The following is a 19738-nucleotide window of genomic DNA, read 5'->3' as shown; positions in this document are numbered from 1 at the left end:
TGAAGATTGAAAACATTTATGGAAAAGTTAAAAACAATGTTTATTGCTACTACTTCATCGACGTGTATCTGCAAACATTGCTCATAAAACATACGTGTCCAAGCGCACGACGTCGACTTATGTTTGTTTTAAAATACATACTCAAACACGTGTAGGTATATCAATGTGTAAACGATTGTCTAGAAAGAAAATTACGATATAACATCTTGCATGATCATAAAATCTAATTAAGCGCCATATTAAATAATCACATGTGAAGCAATGAATATATTCCTATAATATAATATATTTTTATGAGTAGTAATATATCAAATGATTAAATATAAGAGAAACATCATTGATCATTTTATATAACACTATTTTTGATTACAATATTTATAATGATCGAATTTTGATCTTTGATTTAGAAAAAAGTTGTAGGTCAGAGTTACTTTCCAAAACTTTCCAACAGAATTATTCGAGATCGTGGGTGTATCAGAAAGTTTCGTGTTACTGCCACTTCATGTTACGGAAGGTCAACAACAACACGACATTACAAATGCAGCGGATATGATATAATTAGTAGGTAACCATAAATTGCAACTGACAGAAATGCAAAACCTGTTGGATCGTTTAACTTCAATTAGTTTATTTAACCAGGAAATAATTCAGCAGCAACTTCGAAAGTACAGTTTCTATGGCGCCTTTTTTTTTGTAAGCTATAATGAAAATAAACAGGTAGTCGGTTCTTGTTATTTCAGTATGTTTCATTGACCTTAGTGAGCTGAATATAAGCTAATGGAACAATTATTATTTTAATTATCCATCATTTTTTTCAGAAATCGTATTTGAAAAGTAAAAGGAGAAATAATATCTTTTTTATTTGTGGTTATTCTCTTTCATTTCAAGTGGAATTTAACCTCGTGTATTCAGTATTCCAAGCATTCTTCATAAGTAAACTGTTTATAAATAGACAAGTAGAAACCACAGACCATTAACAACCACCAAATTCACAGAATTTTCATTCTTCTTCAATCTTTTCAAAAATAGCGTTTCAAATTTGAAATCGTTGCTCCTCTTAAATAAACAATTCACAGTACTTTTCTTATGATCGAAAGCGTGGAGACTTTCGCCGAAGAATTTCTTCTACTATATTACATAAACGACAATGATTGTTAAGTTCAACTAAGCGATTTATCTCGCGTTGAGTTTTTGTTGTATCATAGTCTTAAAAAAAGAAGAAAAGAAACAGATAACATTTTTTCAAACGGAGCACAGAGTGAGAAGAGCACCATGAAAAGGATGTGTCAGACAAAAAGATATTTTTGTCAGAGGCCATGGGTGTCACGCCGATAATATCACAGAGTGCCACTAGAATCGTTTTTGTCACAATACGTATATATGCTTGGTATAGTAGCCGCATTTGAAGTCCCGAGCTGAAGTATCAGTGCATTTCAAGATGCTCTACGTGACCATCTCTCTTCTCCTTATACTTCTTTTTATGTTTGGCGTTTATGATTGCATCAAACCGCACAACTTTCCTCCTGGTCGGTGAACAATCAATGTGTAATTAATAGCAAATATATTAATTCCTAACTTTAACCTTTTTTATAAAATCTAAGACAAATTTTATGAGAGTAATAACAATTGCTTCAACTTATTTAGTTAGTCTAATAAATTAATATACTTCATCAGTTTCTTTAATATTCGCATTTTATTCAATATTCGAATAGGTCCAAAATGGTTGCCAGTGATCGGTTGCTTCTTCACGTTTCGACGATTGAAACTGAAACACAAATACACTTATTTGGCTCTTCAAGATCTGACGAAAACCTACGGGCCGATTCTGGGCCTGAAATTAGGGAATCAGAAAGCCGTTGTGATTTCGACGTACGATCTGGTAAAAAAAGTTCTTCTTCAGGAAGAATTCAATGGAAGACCGGATGGATTCTTTTTCAGAGTCCGTGCGTTTGGAAAAAGGAAGGGTAGGTAATGTTAGTCTTTTTTTTAATTCACAATAAAATTACTTTAGTTATATTTAGAATATTCACTTCAAATTTAACATATTCTTATTAATAAATTTCGATAGGAATTTTATTCACGGAAGGACCAATGTGGTCTCAGTGTCGTCGTTTCACGATGCGCCACCTTAGAACCTTTGGCCTAGGTCAAGCAATTATGGAGCAACAGCTGATTGTCGAAGCTGATAATCTTGTGAATTACCTTCTTCGTGCCAGTGTCAAAGGTCCAGTACCAATGCATACAGCTTTCGATATTGCAGTTTTGAATTCTCTTTGGTTTATGTTCGCTGGACACAGATTTGACTATGCAAACGAGAAATTAGTAGAAATTCTCGAGACCGTCCACGATGCCTTCAGGTAATTTGAAACAAATTTTTTTTTAATATCATCACATCGTAGTTAAGAGTGCATAAGGTGTATGTTATACGAATGTAAATATGAATTTGCGTACTTACACGAGTATATTCATATGCTTCTTCTCATAGATTGATGGACACAATGGGTGGCATTGTTTCGCAAATGCCATTTCTACGCTTCATGATACCAGAATTATCTGGTTACAATGATTTAATGAGAATACTTCAGAAACTTTGGAATTTCTTAGACGAGGAGATTAATATCCACGAAAAACGACTGTCTGGAAATCAACCGCAGGATTTAATTGATGCTTTTCTTTTAGAGATTTCTTCAAAAAATACTGAGCAAGGTGATTCCATTTTTGATCGTGAGTATCTCCTTTTATTTATACGATTAAAATATGATAACCTATTTGTTACTAAAGAATAATTTAATTGTTTGAAAGGGGAAAATTTATTGGTCCTATGCCTGGACCTCTTTTTAGCCGGTTCAAAGACTACGACAGATACCTTAGCGACCACTTTCCTATTTTTATCTTTACACTCTGAATGGATTAAGATACTCCAGGAAGAACTAGATATCGTCGTAGGTAGATTAAGATCGCCTACTTTAGAAGATTATTCATCGCTACCTTTGATGGAATCGTTTCTTGCGGAAGTAATTGATAGTTGGAATTAATTATACTATAACCATAAGATTCCGCGCTTTTTATTATCGTAACTACTGATCCATTGCACTTTTTTCTTTTGAATTATATAAACAGATCATTATTACGATAGGTACAGAGATATTTGATCTTGGCGCCACTTGGAGTACCTCACAAGACCATGAAGGACGTAACTTTCAGCGGATATAGTATACCCAAAGTAAGTATTACAAATATAAATGTCCCGAATAAAAACATCAGTCTATGTATTCTTTATTATGTTATTTTAGAATACTATAATTCTCCTGGATTTCCATAGTGTGCTAAATGATCCAACATATTGGGACCATCCAGAAGAGTTTCGACCACAGCGATTTCTCGACGCAAATGGCCGATTCTGTCAAAATAATGCTAGCATACCATTCGGTTTAGGTCAGTCTCCATACACAAATCTTTCTCACTATAAAATTTGTATAAAATATTCTGTAAGAACTGGAAATTCATCTTGACAAATTTAATTCGTTTCTTTTCACTTGAAACATTTTCGAATCTCATATATGTATACACACGCATATATACACACAGCTCATTAATCCGGAAATAATTCACCAGATAAAATCATATTTTTTAAGTTTATGTAGTTCTTATTGCCAAATAGACGTCATTTAAATAGAAATTCAATGGATAATGTTGTAGATGTAAATATTTGAAGTCTTTGCATATTCTGAGGTAAAATGTTCTAGAATTAATGATGTCGTTCTGCCTTTTAGGTAAAAGACGTTGTCCGGGTGAAATGCTAGCCCGGACATCCTTATTCTTATTCTTCGCCTACGTTATACATTACTTCGACATTGAAATTTCACCAGAGCACGGCAAACCCGATCTAAATGGATACGATGGTTTCACTATATCACCGAAATCTTATTACCTCAAGCTTACGGCGAGATCTGACGTTATAAACTGCGCTACAATGTAAATATTATAGATAATTAGACTAAAATATTAAGTGTAATATGTCCTATATGTTTTAATAATTTTATTGAATACAAATATGAAAGCTGGAAATTATATAACTGAAAATTGTGAGTAGTCTTCTAAGAATAAATTGCTATTCTGTACATAATAATTAAGATACCATATGCTTACACGATGGCGATTCAATATAATTCATTAAACACCAGAGTCGAGGAATGTGCTTTATATTATTTAATAGAGAAATGTTTTTATTCTATTTATTAAGTAATATCTCCGAGTGTATGATTTCCTAATTACTTCAAATATATAATAAAAAAATTTTGAGAAGAAAAAAAATCATCTTCAATATTTAAATACAAACTACATAATTTTTATTAGCTTTACAGAATCTATTTTCCAGTGACAAGGAAATATTTGACAGGCATGTTGAAACCTAATATAAAAGGACTGAATCGCCACGTGGCGTGCGAGCGAAGGTACATTTGGACTTCTGCGAAACGAACTGATTTCGTCGAACACGTAAAACGACCCGTAAAGCGACTTTCACGCGGTAGAAACAATAAACAATATTCAAGAGAAAAATTTGTTGAAGTCAAACAAACCGAGCTTCTATCCACGGGTGGAGCTACTTCAAAACAGAGAAACGTCACATTTAACGTGCATCGGCAACATCTTTATCATTGAAACAATAAATCGAACAAATAAAAATAGGTATATCCAGCCTGGATACTAAAACAAATGTACAGAACAATATATTTTACCTTGTCTTTATTGTTTTATTCTTCATACTGATCAATTAGCATTTTTTTCATTTACCATGAACATTCTATTGAAATTTTCTGTAGGAATAACTTCCTGTTAATTACGTGATACATGGAAGTTATAAGTGTAAGAAATTTAGCAAGAAATTATACATATATCAAGAACGAGGATTGCAGGTATTAATATCGTGGCGTCACGAGTACCTCATAAGGCTTTGGGGACGATGTCAAGCCGTATATAATTTCTACAGAATTTGGTCCTTTGCCGGGAACTGGACGTAGATTATACTTCTGCATTATGCCTGTAAACAAAATGAATAGTGCGGACTTCGCCAGTACTTCGCCTGGACATCGTCTTCTTCCTGGAAACAAACACATAAAACTATAGAAAGTATCGATAAATAAAATCATCTTTTTAATGATCATAATGTACCCAGTATTTTGCGTCACTGTTTCGTTTAGCTCATAATGACTGCATTAATTAACTTCATGAAAGGTATTTCTAACTTTCATAGAGATATCCGGAAACATAAATAAACAGCGCTATTATCTTATTTACGTTGTTATGTACTTTGATAAAATGACATTGATGTGGATTACATATTTTAAAAAATTTTTACAATTCTACAATGCTAGAAGATTTTTGTGTATTTGTAAAATACATTTTGCAAGTTCTAATCTATTTTATACCTTTTCCAAATTGCAGAGAATATGTATCTGGCTCGAAGACGTCATTTTTAATAAATCTTTCAGGCATGAACTTGTGTGGCTCTGGATAGATATTAGGATCCTTATTGATGGAGTACATATTGACTAAAATGGTGGTATCTCTTGGTACCGTGTACTTGTCAAGAATCGTATCGTGAAGAACTCGTCGCGGCCCAATTATAGGGAATACTGGCCACATTCGTTGCACTTCGCTTATTACAGCCTCCACATATGGGAGCCTATAACAGTAAAAAATTTCATTTTTCTCGCATACTACATTACTCTAATCTCTTCATCGAACATACAACTTTTACTCTTCTACACAGGAATTACAACAAAAATTGTACAAGAAACATAAGATAGAAGATTCAACGAAAAATTAAAGGAATTAGTAATTTCAGCTAAATCCACATTTTTACATAGATAAGTTCGAATATTTAACAGGAAATTTGATTACTTTGCTTTATCCTCCACTTCAGGAAGTCTGTCACGCGGTATCACCGAGTCGATTTCCTTTTGTACTTTATGCTGCACATCCTGATACACCGTCATAATTAATAACAGAAAGTCCAAGGTTAAACTCGTGGTCGTAAAACCAGCAAGGAAAAGATCAATCAACAGTACCACCAATTGGTCATCTGAAAAATATGTTATGTGAGAAAACGAACTTATACGATTGGTAGGATTGTACGCGACAATTTCTAATGAGAATACTTTCTCTTTCGTTAATATTTCTATGAGTATATAACATCAGTATTCTTAGAACCAAAGGGAAATTAAAAATTATCTATTTTTCAGTTCTATGAAAAATACTAATATTTTTTACAGTAGATCAAATTCTGATAGAATTAAAAGATATGAATGTGTTTACGAATATAAATGAAATAACTTATAAACTTGATCGCACCAGTGAAGATAGGGCTAGATTCCCCATGATTTTTCATTTCATGAAGGAACATGTCAATTACATCTCCTTCACTTCCCGGCTTGTATTTCTTCTTATGCTCAATGATAGTTCCCTGTACAAAAAAGACGTTCATGTATAACAAATTCATTGTTAAACAGCGTATTTAATAAATGTAAAGTCATAATTGATTTACATCATGGGCATACCATTAAGAAGTCCTTGAGTTCTTTGTTCAGCGTACACAAAAGATTGTATCCTGAGAACTCAGGTGCAATGTAACGAATCCAAGGGAAAGCAGAGATAAGTCCGCCCATCATGTCAAAGACTTGTGCTCGAGTTTCCATCAACTTGATAAAAGACTCTATTCTGCATTGGAAAGAACAATCAATCAGGATTGAATGTATTTCAAGAACGTGACCTACTTTATGTTTCGCTTCGAAATTCTTGTGGATCATTACTTTCGTTTCTATAATGATTTATTCCGTGATTTTTGTTCTTTCTTTCAAAGAAGAAATATAAAGGAATAATAATTCTTCTTAAATGAAGCGAATTTTACAAAGCAATAATAAAATAAAATCATTTCTTTCCTTTCTTCTGTTCTACTTCTGTTTTTCGAAATTCTTCAAAAGATTTTGTAACAATTCTAAATGAAGAAAGTAAAACATGTTTTCATGAATGATATAATTAACTTACATTACATAGAAAAAAAAGGAATTTAAGCAAACGTGTAAACGATTCCAACAAGTCGTTTATACGCATGGGAGACCGAATACGTGAAAACGGTGATACACAAAGTAGAGAAATCCAATAGAGCACATGTATTTATGTACCTTTCGCCCCTGCTGAATGATTCTCCCGTCGTCAAAAACCAGAGGACGTTTATCACAGTCGGTGTAATCAACGGTCTTAGTTTGTGCGGACCCTCTGTATTCATCTCATTCAAAAGTAAGGTCAGTTCCTTTCTAATCATTTGCGCCATCTCGCGTTTTCCAAAACCGAAAATCCTCATGGTCCGCAACATCCAGCTCCGTAATTCCTTCCATTCTCCTCCGTCATTCATTGTGATGCCTATCGATAATAACAGGAAACGATAATATCGCTAATATTCGAATCAAGTTGCATCTATTTCGCACATCTGCTATATTGCGAAATATTATAATACGTAGTTACAGCAGGACGTTGATTATCCAAATTAATAAAAATAAAGTTTCAACAACCCATTTTTCATATATGATAAGACAATTGGAAATAAAATAATTTTTAAAGATAAATGTTTATGGAAAATTAATTGTTGTTAGTATAATTGTTGTAGCTAAATTTCGCATTCCATTTGAAATAGATATTTGTATGACTACATATCTATTTGATGATGCAAATGAATAAAAATCATCAAAATATGCCCTTTTTTTATTCGAATGATCTTTCAAAACATCTTGTACCAAAAAATTACTGTTTACAATTTTTTCAATTCAACTGATCTATTAAAAATAGTCTTGAACTCTAGTACCTTGCTTTTTGCCCATATTTCGAAGTTTGATAAATTCGTTCCAAGGTCGTCCATCGAATTCCTCATTCTTCAGTACCGTTTCACACAGTTTGCTTCCAGAAATGACCAGTACCTTTTCATTACCCATAGTTACGCTTATCACATCGCTAGCATACCGTTTCGAAAGTTCCAGGAACGCTTCGTGCTGTCCCCCAAATTCACGAATCAAACGCTTCATTAGAAACTGGTTGCCGAAAATCGGCCACGAGAATGGCCCTAAAAAATAATAAAGCTTTAAAAAAAAAAGAGAAAAAAGAATACGTTTCATGGTCTTACATAATAAGCAATATATATACTATATACTATTATATATACGATATGCTATTATCTATAGTATTAAATTTTTAAATTTCAAGAACGGAGATTAGAGCATTAAAAAATAATTATTTAAGTTTTAAGTAGAATAGGAAGGGATCAAAAAATTCAAAGAGCTTTATTTTATAAATGTTATAGTAATTGAAAATAAATAATACTAATTTATTTACATAATAAAATATGTACTAAATAATAATAATAAATCATATTATAGATATCGATATTATGATAATAATATTTCGAAGATTTTATAATCAGTGTCGAAAACGTGTTATAGATCATTCTATTACTCTAAATTTGAATATGTATGCGAATATTAGTACAACATGTATTACTCTTTATATTTTGTATAGAGAATAAAAATTTCTCGGACGAAAAAAAAAAATTAATTCGGACGAAATAGATAAGCCTCAAGAAGAATTAGTTTCATTAGAGGAACAATAAAGACGCTAATTTAAACCAGCTCAGTGACCCAATCAACCCGAGTAGTGTATACATCCGCATGATTTACATTCACCGCTAACGGCTTCATTGGTAGATTAACTCTTTTAGTTCATTCATCTTGATGAAATATTAAATTAATGATTTTATACCTCAATAAAAAATTATAAAAACTTATCATGACTAATAATGATCTAATATTTTTAATCTTCGTAACATAACACATTATTATTGTCAATTTTATTTTACTGTAAAAACCAAAAATTATAAATATTAGCAAGATAAAACTCTTAACTATATTGTATATCCGAAATAAAGGTTACGTAAAAATTATTAAAAAAGAATACTGATTTGGTGTATAATGATCCATACACTAATTTTGTAGGATGTCGACTAAGCAACGTGACTCAATATAATTGATAAGAAATAACTTTGATTACCTGGTGGGGTTTTTCTCGTATGTTGTCCGACTACTAAATAAATAATTAATAATATCAGCGTTACTATTGCTAGTAACACGGTGGCAAACATCCTGCAACGTCCCACACGAACTTACGATTCTGTACTCGAGCGATCAATGAAAGCGTTCGAACTAAAATTGGTTCTCCCGAAGAACGACTGGACGATAGATCGATAGGTTGAAATTTTTCGTCCACAACTAATATGTCAATTCTTACGTTTCAATTCCGGTTTCAGCTTTTTATACCGACCTACTGCCGATAACATGGATTACCCGATAAGCACGAATACTTCTAAACCGTAGTTAAGCTCTTGCTTATAAACATGTCAAAATTCAAAAAATGAAAAGATCCCAGTTGCCGATACTTCAATGCTATATAATTAGACAAAACTTTGCACTTACGTGTATTGTTTTTAATGTATTCATGTGATCATGGTCACTTGATAATAAGAGGCTTTTTAATTATATGTATCCTTTGAGGAAGTTGTTAAGAGTGGATAAGTCCCTTATTACAATACATAAATAAACTGGATTTATGTATTGTAAAATTAAATAGGTTTTACTATGTCCAACAATGTTCAAAGATTATTAAAACTGTAAACAACCTTTCGAAATTTTTAATTCAAATCATTGATCGATGTGATCCGACATTTATAAAATAAATTACAGCAATTAAATTTTGAATATCTGTATATAAGGGTAGTTATATGTATTGTAAAAAGATCTGATTTTAATTATATTGAGTTGAGTAGTAAATTCGTTCATCCTTCATCTTCACCAGGGTATGGATGTGAAAAAATTTTATAAAAATTATTTGAAGAATATAAAAATATGCCCCTCTGAATTTTTTTTATAAAAGATATGATATTTATAGAAATTATATTTATAGAATATTTAGGAACAAAATAAGTTAGTTCTTCATGAAATAGATTTTATCACATCTATATAGCAAAATGAACTTATAACTCAACCTAATATTTTTTAATATAATATAAATTAATGTATTCTCTTATTATACAATAAACATTCATTTAGTATTATTGAAAAATAATTAAAGACATACATACATATGTACATATTTATGTATAAAATCTACATATTATCTATTTTTAAAAAGATATAGTATGACGTAAATTGCATATGTATATACATTAGATTTGCAATTATTCTAGAAATACCATCAACCTGACAAATAAATATTTTCTTGACAAAATGTTTTATGGTAACAATTATTTTTAAAATATTTATATGATATCCAAATCGACTTCTTTTCTTGCGCGTTTTTTCATTCTTTTCTTCCCTGTCACTTTGTCAGATCTCCTTTTTTTAGCTTCTTTCTTTTTCTGTTGTCTTGCAATTTTACGTTTGGCAGCTAATTCTGGATCCGTTACAAACTGTAATAAAAAAAAAATTTTAGTACTCTTAATCATTTCTTACCACTTATTTCACAGACAAGGTAAAAATGTAACAAATTTACCTGCTGCGTACGCATCATCTTTCTTTCTGCTTTTTTAATATCCAAATTCTGTTGTATTCGACTCAATAATCTAGTATATTCTTCGCTATCTAATCGTTTCTTAATCATCACACTCGCTTCTTTAGCTAATCGTCTTAAAATGGTATTTTTTTCTTCTATAGTAGATATTTCACGCACAATTGGTGACATAATATTAAAAAGTACCACATTTAAATATTCCATGGGTATTGTAGCCACAACACCGCCAACCCACTTAAAGAAAGCAGTCCGCTGAAAAAAGAAATATCACTTGTATTCTAATTATTTATTTAACATTATAAGGAAATATACATAAGGATAATAATGGGTACTGTACCACTGTTATTGACTTAGGAGCTTGGGTTATTTCTATATTTACAGCCTTTCTCAGCCTTCGAACAAGCCAAGGAAGTGATAACTGGTTCTTATCTTTATCTTTCATTTCATTGACTTGATCTGTAGCAGTATTAGTCTGTTTTACAGACTTTAATATTCTCGCGATAAAAATTAAATTTTTAACAGTCTGATCGGCTAATTCTTCTAACGTCATATCAGGTTGTAGTTGCGCAATTAGGTCTAAACTTAAACTTTTTATAACGGTAGTAGGATCGGAATACATGTAACTGGTTTCTGCTTCACATTTTTCAGGGTTTTCTAAAAGGTCTATAATTTTATCAACGTCATGAACAGCTAAAATAAATCCGATCAGTTGAGACGCTGCTAAACGCACCCATGTATGAGGATGTGCTAATAAGGACTGACTATATTCTGAAATACGCAAAATTCTGTTAATACTAAACACTCACGAATTAGGTAATATAGTAATACATTAAACATACCAGCAAACGAACGAATAGCATTTTTATATTCTTCACTTTTGAGAAATGCCGTACAATTTGCCGATATTTTTAGTAACAATTGCAACACTTGAAACATATGATGATCTTTCATTCTCTCTGGATCTTTGATATAATGCTCTTTCTTTAATTGCATTTCCTTTTCTGTATGTAACTTCACGAAACGACCAGGTTCATTGCTATCATTAAAATCTGCATGAAATTGTTTCAAAAGAAGCGGTAATATTTCATCTAAACGAGACTTAAAAGTGTCCTTTTCTACTGTTACAAATATACCGCATAACTGAGCACCCAACGTTCGATGCATTACCTAAAATAACACGTAATCAAGTAATTTTATAACGTTAAATGTGTACTCTTAAGATTTAATTTCAACTAATTTACCTTACGATCTTTTAACCACGCTACAAGTATATCAAAAAGTTTGCTTCTGTTATTATAAGGTATACGTGTAATCATTTCCTTAATACATTTAGCGCACAACTTGCGACATATTGGATTATCATCATTTATCAATCTTACACCCACCATTATAAAAATGATATCCGACTTCAAGACCAAAGTTTTCTGAAATTATGATTGATATATAAGTTATGAGTTTGATTTGTTTCTTTTAATCAACAGAAAAAGAGGAAGAATGAAAAAACTAAATGTACTTACTACTGGAAATCCTGTAACAATACTGTAAATCATCTCTAAAGCACTAAGACGACCTGGTTGCATTTCATAGCTAACCTGCGTCAAATAAAATGCTATATGTTTCTGTAAATGTTTACCAAGAGGATATTCCATCAGATAAGAATAAAAAACGGAGCGAGATTGTACTCTAACGTGTTCTAGTTCAGAGGTAATGCTTAAAGCAGCAACTTTTTCCATAACGATATGCATTTCAGGAAGAATCATTTTTCGAGCAATTATCGCTTTGATTAAACCAAATGCTGTTGCTTGCTTATCAGTGTTGTGCATATCTTGTTCAGCATACATAATCAAGGCTTTCAACTGATCTATACTAATTACATACTGTTTCACATCACGAACAATTACAGACATACATTTAAAACCAGCCATCACTAAATCAAAATTATCTCCTTTACTTAGGCCAGCTGCAGCATATTTATGCAAGATAATAAAGATAGATGAACAAATATCAGAAATTGTTTCTTGTATTGAAAGCAAATCCATTTTAAGCAACCAGTTTAAACACTGTAAAGCTAACGTGCTTAGCTGAAAAAATATAATATCAACATATCAAACAATTGATCACGATTATTATTTACAATAAGAATATAATAAATTTACCTTCACATGTTGAGATTTTATGCATTCACTGATGTATGGTACAAATGGATCTATCAGGGACTTAAATTCTGTATTAGATATTTTGTCTCTTTTTAACAGAATATGGAAAAGTTTTAAACCAAATTCTATGATAATGTGAACATTGGTGTTCTTTGAAGTTTTTGAAGTAGCCTTTATGCCCATTTTATTTTTTGGTTCTGGAGGTATAATAAAGCAATCTGGTTTCTGTCTACTGAGTATTTCTACTTCCTTTTCTGTTAATTCTTTATCATTCTTCTCAGGCTTAAACTCAGGAATACTTTCAGAAATTACACCATAAAGGAATATTAACATTTGTTCCAATGGTATAAAGATATTATCAGCTAAACCTAGTACTATGTTTCTAAAACATTCCACAACCTTCTGCAGAGTTTTATGCGAATGACTTCTTATAAGCACTTCTTTTAATGGTAAGATTAAATCCACCAAACATGATTCAGTAATATATTGTGCTAATATATGAAATATGTCATAACTTTTTGTAGATTTTGCTTCTGATACGTTTTTCACAATTCCTATTACTTCTTTCTCTTCTGCTGTTAATCCAAATAGATCTACTTTACATACCTAGTTAAAATACAAGAATATATGAATATTAGATATATCATAAAATTTAGATTTTAATATGTATTTACAATATTACTTACAGACAAAATACTTTGAAGATTTTCATTGATATCAAATTTCTGAAAATATGGTTTCAGAGCTACTAATACTGATTGTACTGTAAACGCGAGAACATGAACTTGAAAACCTTTTGTTAATAAAGTATTCATTTCTCTTAAAAGATGATGAAGATACTTCGGGCCAAGAGTTATCATAATTTTTTGTAATATTTCTCGAGTAACACGTCGTACAGATTCTAAACGAGATTTCAAGAATGTACATAACTTCATAAAGATTCTGAAACAATTTATTATAATATTTTAATAATCTTTTAATTTTATATGGAGGTGTATATACTATATACTTACCCTGGTAAATTAGCATCTAAAATATGCCCAGGTAATTTCTGTAGTAATTTAACAAAAGCAAGAGCAATTGGAACTCGCATTAGTTCTTCTTCCTCGTTATCTATTGCAATTCTTTTCTTGTTAATCTTGTGACTACTTTCGCGACTCGTTCTCGCTATAATGGAACAATGGAGTTGAGGTAGCAATTCCTTGGATATACTAAATACGACTCGTCGTGCTCCATTCTGTGAAAGAATGATCTGTTTTTCCATTACAGGTACTTCTTTCTGTGTTTCATTTTGTACTTTTCCTACAGTTTCTTCCACAGTATCTATATTTTCAGAATTTAAAGATTCATCTAATTTCTCTTCTACTTGTTTTTCATTATTTTTATCATCACCTTTTGCAACACTTTCTTCTTCTTTCTTTTCATCAGAAATTATTTCTTTTTCATGATCCCTTTCAATTTCTTTGTTATATTTTAGTACTGAAGATTCTTCTACAAATTTATATTTTGACAAATCAAAATGGAAAGAATCTAAAATGCTAACAATGACTCTAACAAGTTGTTTCTGAAATTCAATAGAATGTCTTAGCTTTTCCAAGTAATGTTTCAGAATAATCTCATATTGATGCCATGGTAAAAGTTTGCATATAGTACCAACTGTTCCTATTGCAGCATCGATAAGACTATTTTTATGAATAAAAGCTTCATTGCATAGATATGAAGAAGCAAAAGGAAGGACAAACTGTGTTAATGTTCTTGGATTAAACGGCTTCTTTAACGTTTTTGCTATATTACAAAATTTAAGAAATGCTCGAGCTCTCCTGTGCAGTTGCAAATGTTGCATGTTTTCGAAGAAATCTACTTCGGGATCCGCCTTATCAGTTAATACAGATAAATCCCGTAAGACGGGATGGACGTCTGAACATTCCATAGCCAAATGTCCCAAAAAAGCTATTGATTGAAGCCTTACGATTTCAATTTTGCTAGTTATCCCTTTTCTTATAAGTGGTAAAATTGTATTGTCCATTAAATAACGTCTATCTGCTACATTTTCTTTATGTTTCTGTGCCAATTTACAACCAAGTAGCTTAAGATACTGTCCTGCATTATCTCTTAATGCTAGATCTGCTTCATTTTTAAGAATGTAATAACAATTATAAATAATAGCTATGCCAAACTCTAACGTAATCTCATCCTTTTCTATTGCATTATTAATTTCAGAAAATGCATCCAATCTTTTTTGAAAATCTGGTTGATCGAGCCACCTGCGATCCCATGCATTAAGTGCACTTACTAATTCATAATTTTTTATTAATATCCCATGACAATCGTTTGTAGACTTTTCCACAATTGTTTTATAGAGTTCCAACAGGAGTTTACGAGCAGGAATTGCAGATATTGTACCTAATAAAGGTAGAATTGCACGCACATGCGTTGTTGGTTCCTTCACTTGCTTTACAAGGTTTATTGTGGTTGTAATCAATTCAATAATCGTTTCTTCTCCCTCTCCAGCTCCAGCTTTTTTAGTCAATATTGGTAAAGTAAGAGTAAGAAGTATATCACATGCATGTGCATCTTTCACGAATTCTGAAATACGTGATAAAATCACAAGTTCTGATTTATTTATTCCTTTGGTTGATTTTTCAAGTTTACTTTTAATATATTGTAAAATACTGAACACGTGTGGGAGAAGAATAGTAGATCCATAATTAACTCCATTAGATAATGCTTCTTCATTTATTTCAGATAAATTATTAAGTATAGGTGTTAAAGGAACAAAAGGTGTATCAACTTCCATATCATTTTCATTTGTCTTTCCGTAGTCTTGTAGTGTTACCATTTTCTCAATCATTTCAACAATAGCACTGATAACAGGTGTTTCAGTTTTTGAACCCAATAAAAGTTTCATTATGTAAGGAAGAGAACTAACAGATTTATTATCTTCGCGATATTTTATAAATAACGGATAAAAACGTGAGTTCTGGCTCCATGCCATAAACAGCCTCAATAATGGAGTAGGACTGTGAATACCTTCTATAGGTAATTTCTCTAACCATGGAAATACAGCTACATTAAACAAGGCATCCATTTCATATTTATTCCATTCATAATCTTCAAAGTGACCAAAGAACCTTGCTAATATTGAGATGGAAGTGGATCTTACATTTTTAATAGATTGTAAGAATCCAACATGAACTTGATCTGATTTCTGTAAAATTCCAGTTACTTCTGCCAGAATGCATATTACCAAACCAAGTAAGTAGGGTAACAATTTCTTTCCCATCTTACTACCAAATTGTTCTATTAAAATTGCAAGTAAATTCGTGGCACTCTGCAAACGTTTAGGTGGAATAATGTTACTCAAATCTACAGTATCAATAATAGTTTGTGTAAGTTGTTTCAAGTTAATTTGTTGATCATTCATCTTATCTAATTCAAGCATATATTTCTTGAAAGGCTTAAATGCCATGTTGGTAAATATGATCATTTCATTCTCTTGAATTCCAGATAGAAAACGTAAGATCATTTTTCGTTTTAAAGTACCTCCAGCTTTACCACCAGTTCTCATTCCTGTTTTTGCAATCATTTTAGCATAAATTATACGCATTAATATAGGTATAAATTCATTGCGATGTTCTTCCAGTATAATATTACTTTCTTTATCGACTTTAAAATGTGTCAATTCATTTTTCATGTTTTTTTCATTAATTATACTAAGCAAATTTTCCTTATAAGGTATTAAATATTTCTGTTTATAAGTGAGAAGACAATTTAAAGCACCCTTTTGAATGTCAGGAACTTTTGATGACAGCAAGTCTAAATAAATGTTCTGCATCTCTGATTCCCTATATAATGTTCTTGGATTTGTAATCTTTTCAAATACTTCAAGTTGAGCAAGTAAGAGCTTCACTTTATAATTCTTACTTATTACAATCTTATTTATCTGTCTAGACTCCATATCTATTTGTTTCATTTTTGTATCTGTAGAAATAGTAGCTTCCTTTTTTTCTTTTTCCTCTTTCTCATTTTCTTGATTTTCTGCAGATTCATTATCACTTTCATATTCTTCATCAATTTCCATGTTGTTATTAGAAACAATTGATTCTTGACCTTTTAAGATACTGCAACATCTTGCATCTTCAGAATTTGACTTAAAAAAGTTGTAATTTACAAAATCAATGAATAGTCCTGTTATATCTCTATTCTTCATCTCACAGAAATGTGAAAAATTTGTCATACATTTCCATAAAAGAATTTTATGATTTTCATAGTCTGGTTTGTCACTGCATTTTTGCACAGCATTTTCTATTGCAGAAATAACTGTACATTCAAATAATGGTTTATAGTCTACAGTTACTTCATGATTACATTTTAATTCAGTTAAAAATATAGGCCAAAACTGTTCATATTCCCTGATTGCAAAAGTAGCTATAATCTTACTTATAGGTTCCCAAAGTAAAGAAAAATTTATATACAGATTTCCTAGTAAATATCGTAATGGAAGTTCATAATACTTCAAATCTAAATTTATCATTGCTTCATTTTCATATGACAATGCTTGTAAATGCAGCAATTTACTTCGATAACTATGTACTGATATAGGTTCACATTCTGCTAAATACATATGTTCCATAACACCTGTTTCCTTCTTCTCATTCGTAATAGACAATTTTACTTCACTAATATTGGAGAATAAAAGATATAAATGAGTTACTATTAAGCGAATTTCACTAAAGGGTGAACTCAATTTTTCTGCAATACTACTGTTTAAATTTTCAAACACAGTTCGATTTATATACATTTCTCGGTATTGTGATGTGCTAAAATATGTTACACATAAATCTACAGCATTTAAAATGAATTTATTATCAGGATATTTGATAATAAGATCTAATACTTTTATATCATTCTCTTCCATAAACTGATGCAAAGTTTCTGATTCCAATATGTGAATTGCGGATTCTAAAGATATTAAGAATGTCAAACATAATTTGATCATTTCAGTTTCTGTATTGGTATCATTTAATATCCGTTTATATAAAGATAATATTCCCCTTTTTAAAATATCCTTAAATTCTGCTGGTATAGGCTTCAGATGTGGCAAAATAATTAACATTTTTAATGCATTTGTTGATATACTATTATCCAATAAAACTTCTAACTCCTTCTGGAAGTAGTTAATACTATCAGATTTTACACCTCTTATATCTAAGATGTATTTTGTCCATTTGTTTAAATTGATACCATTGAGACATAAAGGAACTTTTGCATTAACTATCTTTGTAAACAGTTGTAAAGTATCATCATTAAAACCAATGAAAATGCTATGTCGTATTATATGTGGCAATACCAAAGTTTCGAATGATGAATAATGGATTAAACTTTCAACAGCACCATATAATAGTTGAATATTTTTCACAGACATAACTTTAAGTAATATTTGGCTAGATGTTTCCTGCATCAATCTAACATTGGCTGCCAAAAGAATAGTAACTGATACATTTATAACTTCTTGTAACACACTGTCTTCATTTTCAAAAGTATCTAAAATATGTGACAATTTTTTAATCAGAGGTACAGGATCTATAACCACTTTTCCATTTCTATGATTAACAATTATATTTATCAATTGCATCAAAAGAATCAGACTTTTCTCTTTTCCAATTTTTGATTGAAACTGCTTAGTCTCTTCAATTGATTTGTCCATGACATTTAAAAGTACAGACCAAAGTACCTGGCATTTCTGTGAGTGTATACTTTGTAGCATACAGTTAATAATTTCCTTCAATAATTTAAACATTAAACTTTGATTGAGAGAATCATTATTTAATCCATTGAAGTATAATAAAAGCATTTGTTCTGCACATGAATGAAATTGTCCTGGTATACCAGATATTACTTCAAACAATAATTTACCACATCCTGGTATTATATTTGGGTTACCTTTCAATATATGCAATACTGTCTTTAAGAAAGAATCTTTATCTTTTATCTTACGTACCACAAATGCAAAACTTTCAGCTGCAAAGTTGTTTATATAAGTTGGCTGTGTATCTGCCAACAATGGTAGCAACAGATCAAGTACAGTTTCTACATTTTTAACCAGATATTTCCATAAAAATTTAAATAAATAAGCTAATGATGTGAATGTGTATTCTATTTGTTCTATGTCTTTTGTTTTTAATAACTCAATGATAACAGTTAAAAATCTAGGGAAATATTCATAAAAATCCTTTTGTAGGTCTTTAGACATAGCAACAACTAATCTGCAATGAAAAATTTATATGATAATGCTTGTTAAAAGCTATTTTAATCCACATTTTCCTTTAAGTTGATGATAGGTAGAACTTTTAATTTAATACTTACTCTAAGATTGGTTGTAGAAACAAAACATCTTTCTTTGCTAAATATTCTATCAATGTATCTACTACAAACTGCTTTTGATTAATCAATTGTGGAAGCGTTACGATATCACGAACTTTCTTTTTAAAGCTGCAGTAACCTTCAGTAAGGTTAAGATAATTCCATTTCTGAAGTGTTTGATGAAAATACGTTTCGATTTCTTCATCGTTCTCCTCGTTTCGATGTGCAACACGGTGAAATACATCGACGTCGATTTCATTTACTCTTTCGGTAAATGTTTTAAACTAAAATAGAAGAATAGAAGGATAAAAAATATTTGATGAAAAACAAGTGATTATTTACGCTACATACTTGAAATGTATTTGTTTCTTTATGACGAATTGGCTTATTCTTCATGTTGATAAAACATATGAAAACTTCTAAGTTTATATTTAGTTTCTCATATTTAATGAATTATTTAATGTAATTTTAATTGATAACAATCTACTTTCACGTGTATTTCTCACGTGTAACTAAGTAGCACAAACAACCGAATAGCTACATCTTAGATAGGAAATTTTTCTGTTAAGAAAGAACTAGGACTTCTAAAAAAGAACTAGAATTCTTAA

General features: G+C 30.8%; 3 protein-coding genes across 7 annotated transcripts; 1 reads left to right on the top strand and 2 right to left on the bottom strand.

Annotated features, from left to right (window-relative positions):
• On the top strand, nucleotides 1-4717 carry LOC126867614 (methyl farnesoate epoxidase-like). 5 transcript variants are annotated; one of them, XM_050622309.1, is made up of 10 exons: nucleotides 1-151; nucleotides 408-1526; nucleotides 1713-1964; nucleotides 2069-2357; nucleotides 2486-2724; nucleotides 2803-3014; nucleotides 3137-3223; nucleotides 3294-3435; nucleotides 3774-3975; nucleotides 4379-4717. In XM_050622309.1, exons 2-10 carry the CDS (start codon nucleotides 1439-1441, stop codon nucleotides 4413-4415), a joined length of 1548 nt encoding a protein of 515 aa, XP_050478266.1. In that variant the 5' UTR covers nucleotides 1-151; nucleotides 408-1438; the 3' UTR covers nucleotides 4416-4717. The 5 variants fall into 5 exon arrangements, with proteins under 5 accessions (XP_050478266.1, XP_050478281.1, XP_050478275.1 ...); XM_050622324.1 differs by having other exon boundaries at nucleotides 9-561; nucleotides 1206-1526; XM_050622318.1 differs by having other exon boundaries at nucleotides 9-561; nucleotides 640-1526.
• Nucleotides 4718-4729: 12 nt separating this feature from the next.
• LOC126867642 (probable cytochrome P450 305a1) lies at nucleotides 4730-9383 on the bottom strand. The gene is made up of 8 exons (XM_050622352.1): nucleotides 9097-9383; nucleotides 7862-8116; nucleotides 7185-7422; nucleotides 6561-6720; nucleotides 6355-6466; nucleotides 5905-6085; nucleotides 5430-5686; nucleotides 4730-5101 (listed from the first exon to the last, which is right to left on the bottom strand). The coding sequence occupies exons 1-8, from the start codon at nucleotides 9185-9187 to the stop codon at nucleotides 4920-4922; spliced, it is 1476 nt and encodes a 491-aa protein (XP_050478309.1). The 5' UTR covers nucleotides 9188-9383; the 3' UTR covers nucleotides 4730-4919.
• A 699-nt stretch (nucleotides 9384-10082) lies between these two features.
• LOC126867576 (small subunit processome component 20 homolog) lies at nucleotides 10083-19671 on the bottom strand. Its single transcript, XM_050622216.1, has 11 exons — nucleotides 19482-19671; nucleotides 19134-19414; nucleotides 13781-19033; nucleotides 13454-13709; nucleotides 12768-13373; nucleotides 12129-12692; nucleotides 11853-12035; nucleotides 11451-11778; nucleotides 10949-11379; nucleotides 10594-10863; nucleotides 10083-10510 (listed from the first exon to the last, which is right to left on the bottom strand). Exons 1-11 carry the CDS (start codon nucleotides 19524-19526, stop codon nucleotides 10361-10363), a joined length of 8367 nt encoding a protein of 2788 aa, XP_050478173.1. The 5' UTR covers nucleotides 19527-19671; the 3' UTR covers nucleotides 10083-10360.
• Between the last annotated feature and the right edge of the window lie 67 nt (nucleotides 19672-19738).

This window comes from Bombus huntii, chromosome 1 (genome assembly GCF_024542735.1).
Source record: "Bombus huntii isolate Logan2020A chromosome 1, iyBomHunt1.1, whole genome shotgun sequence".
NCBI lineage: Eukaryota > Metazoa > Arthropoda > Insecta > Hymenoptera > Apidae > Bombus > Bombus huntii.
Note: the sequence above shows the minus strand (reverse complement) of the source record. Positions and strands in the feature narration are given on the sequence as shown.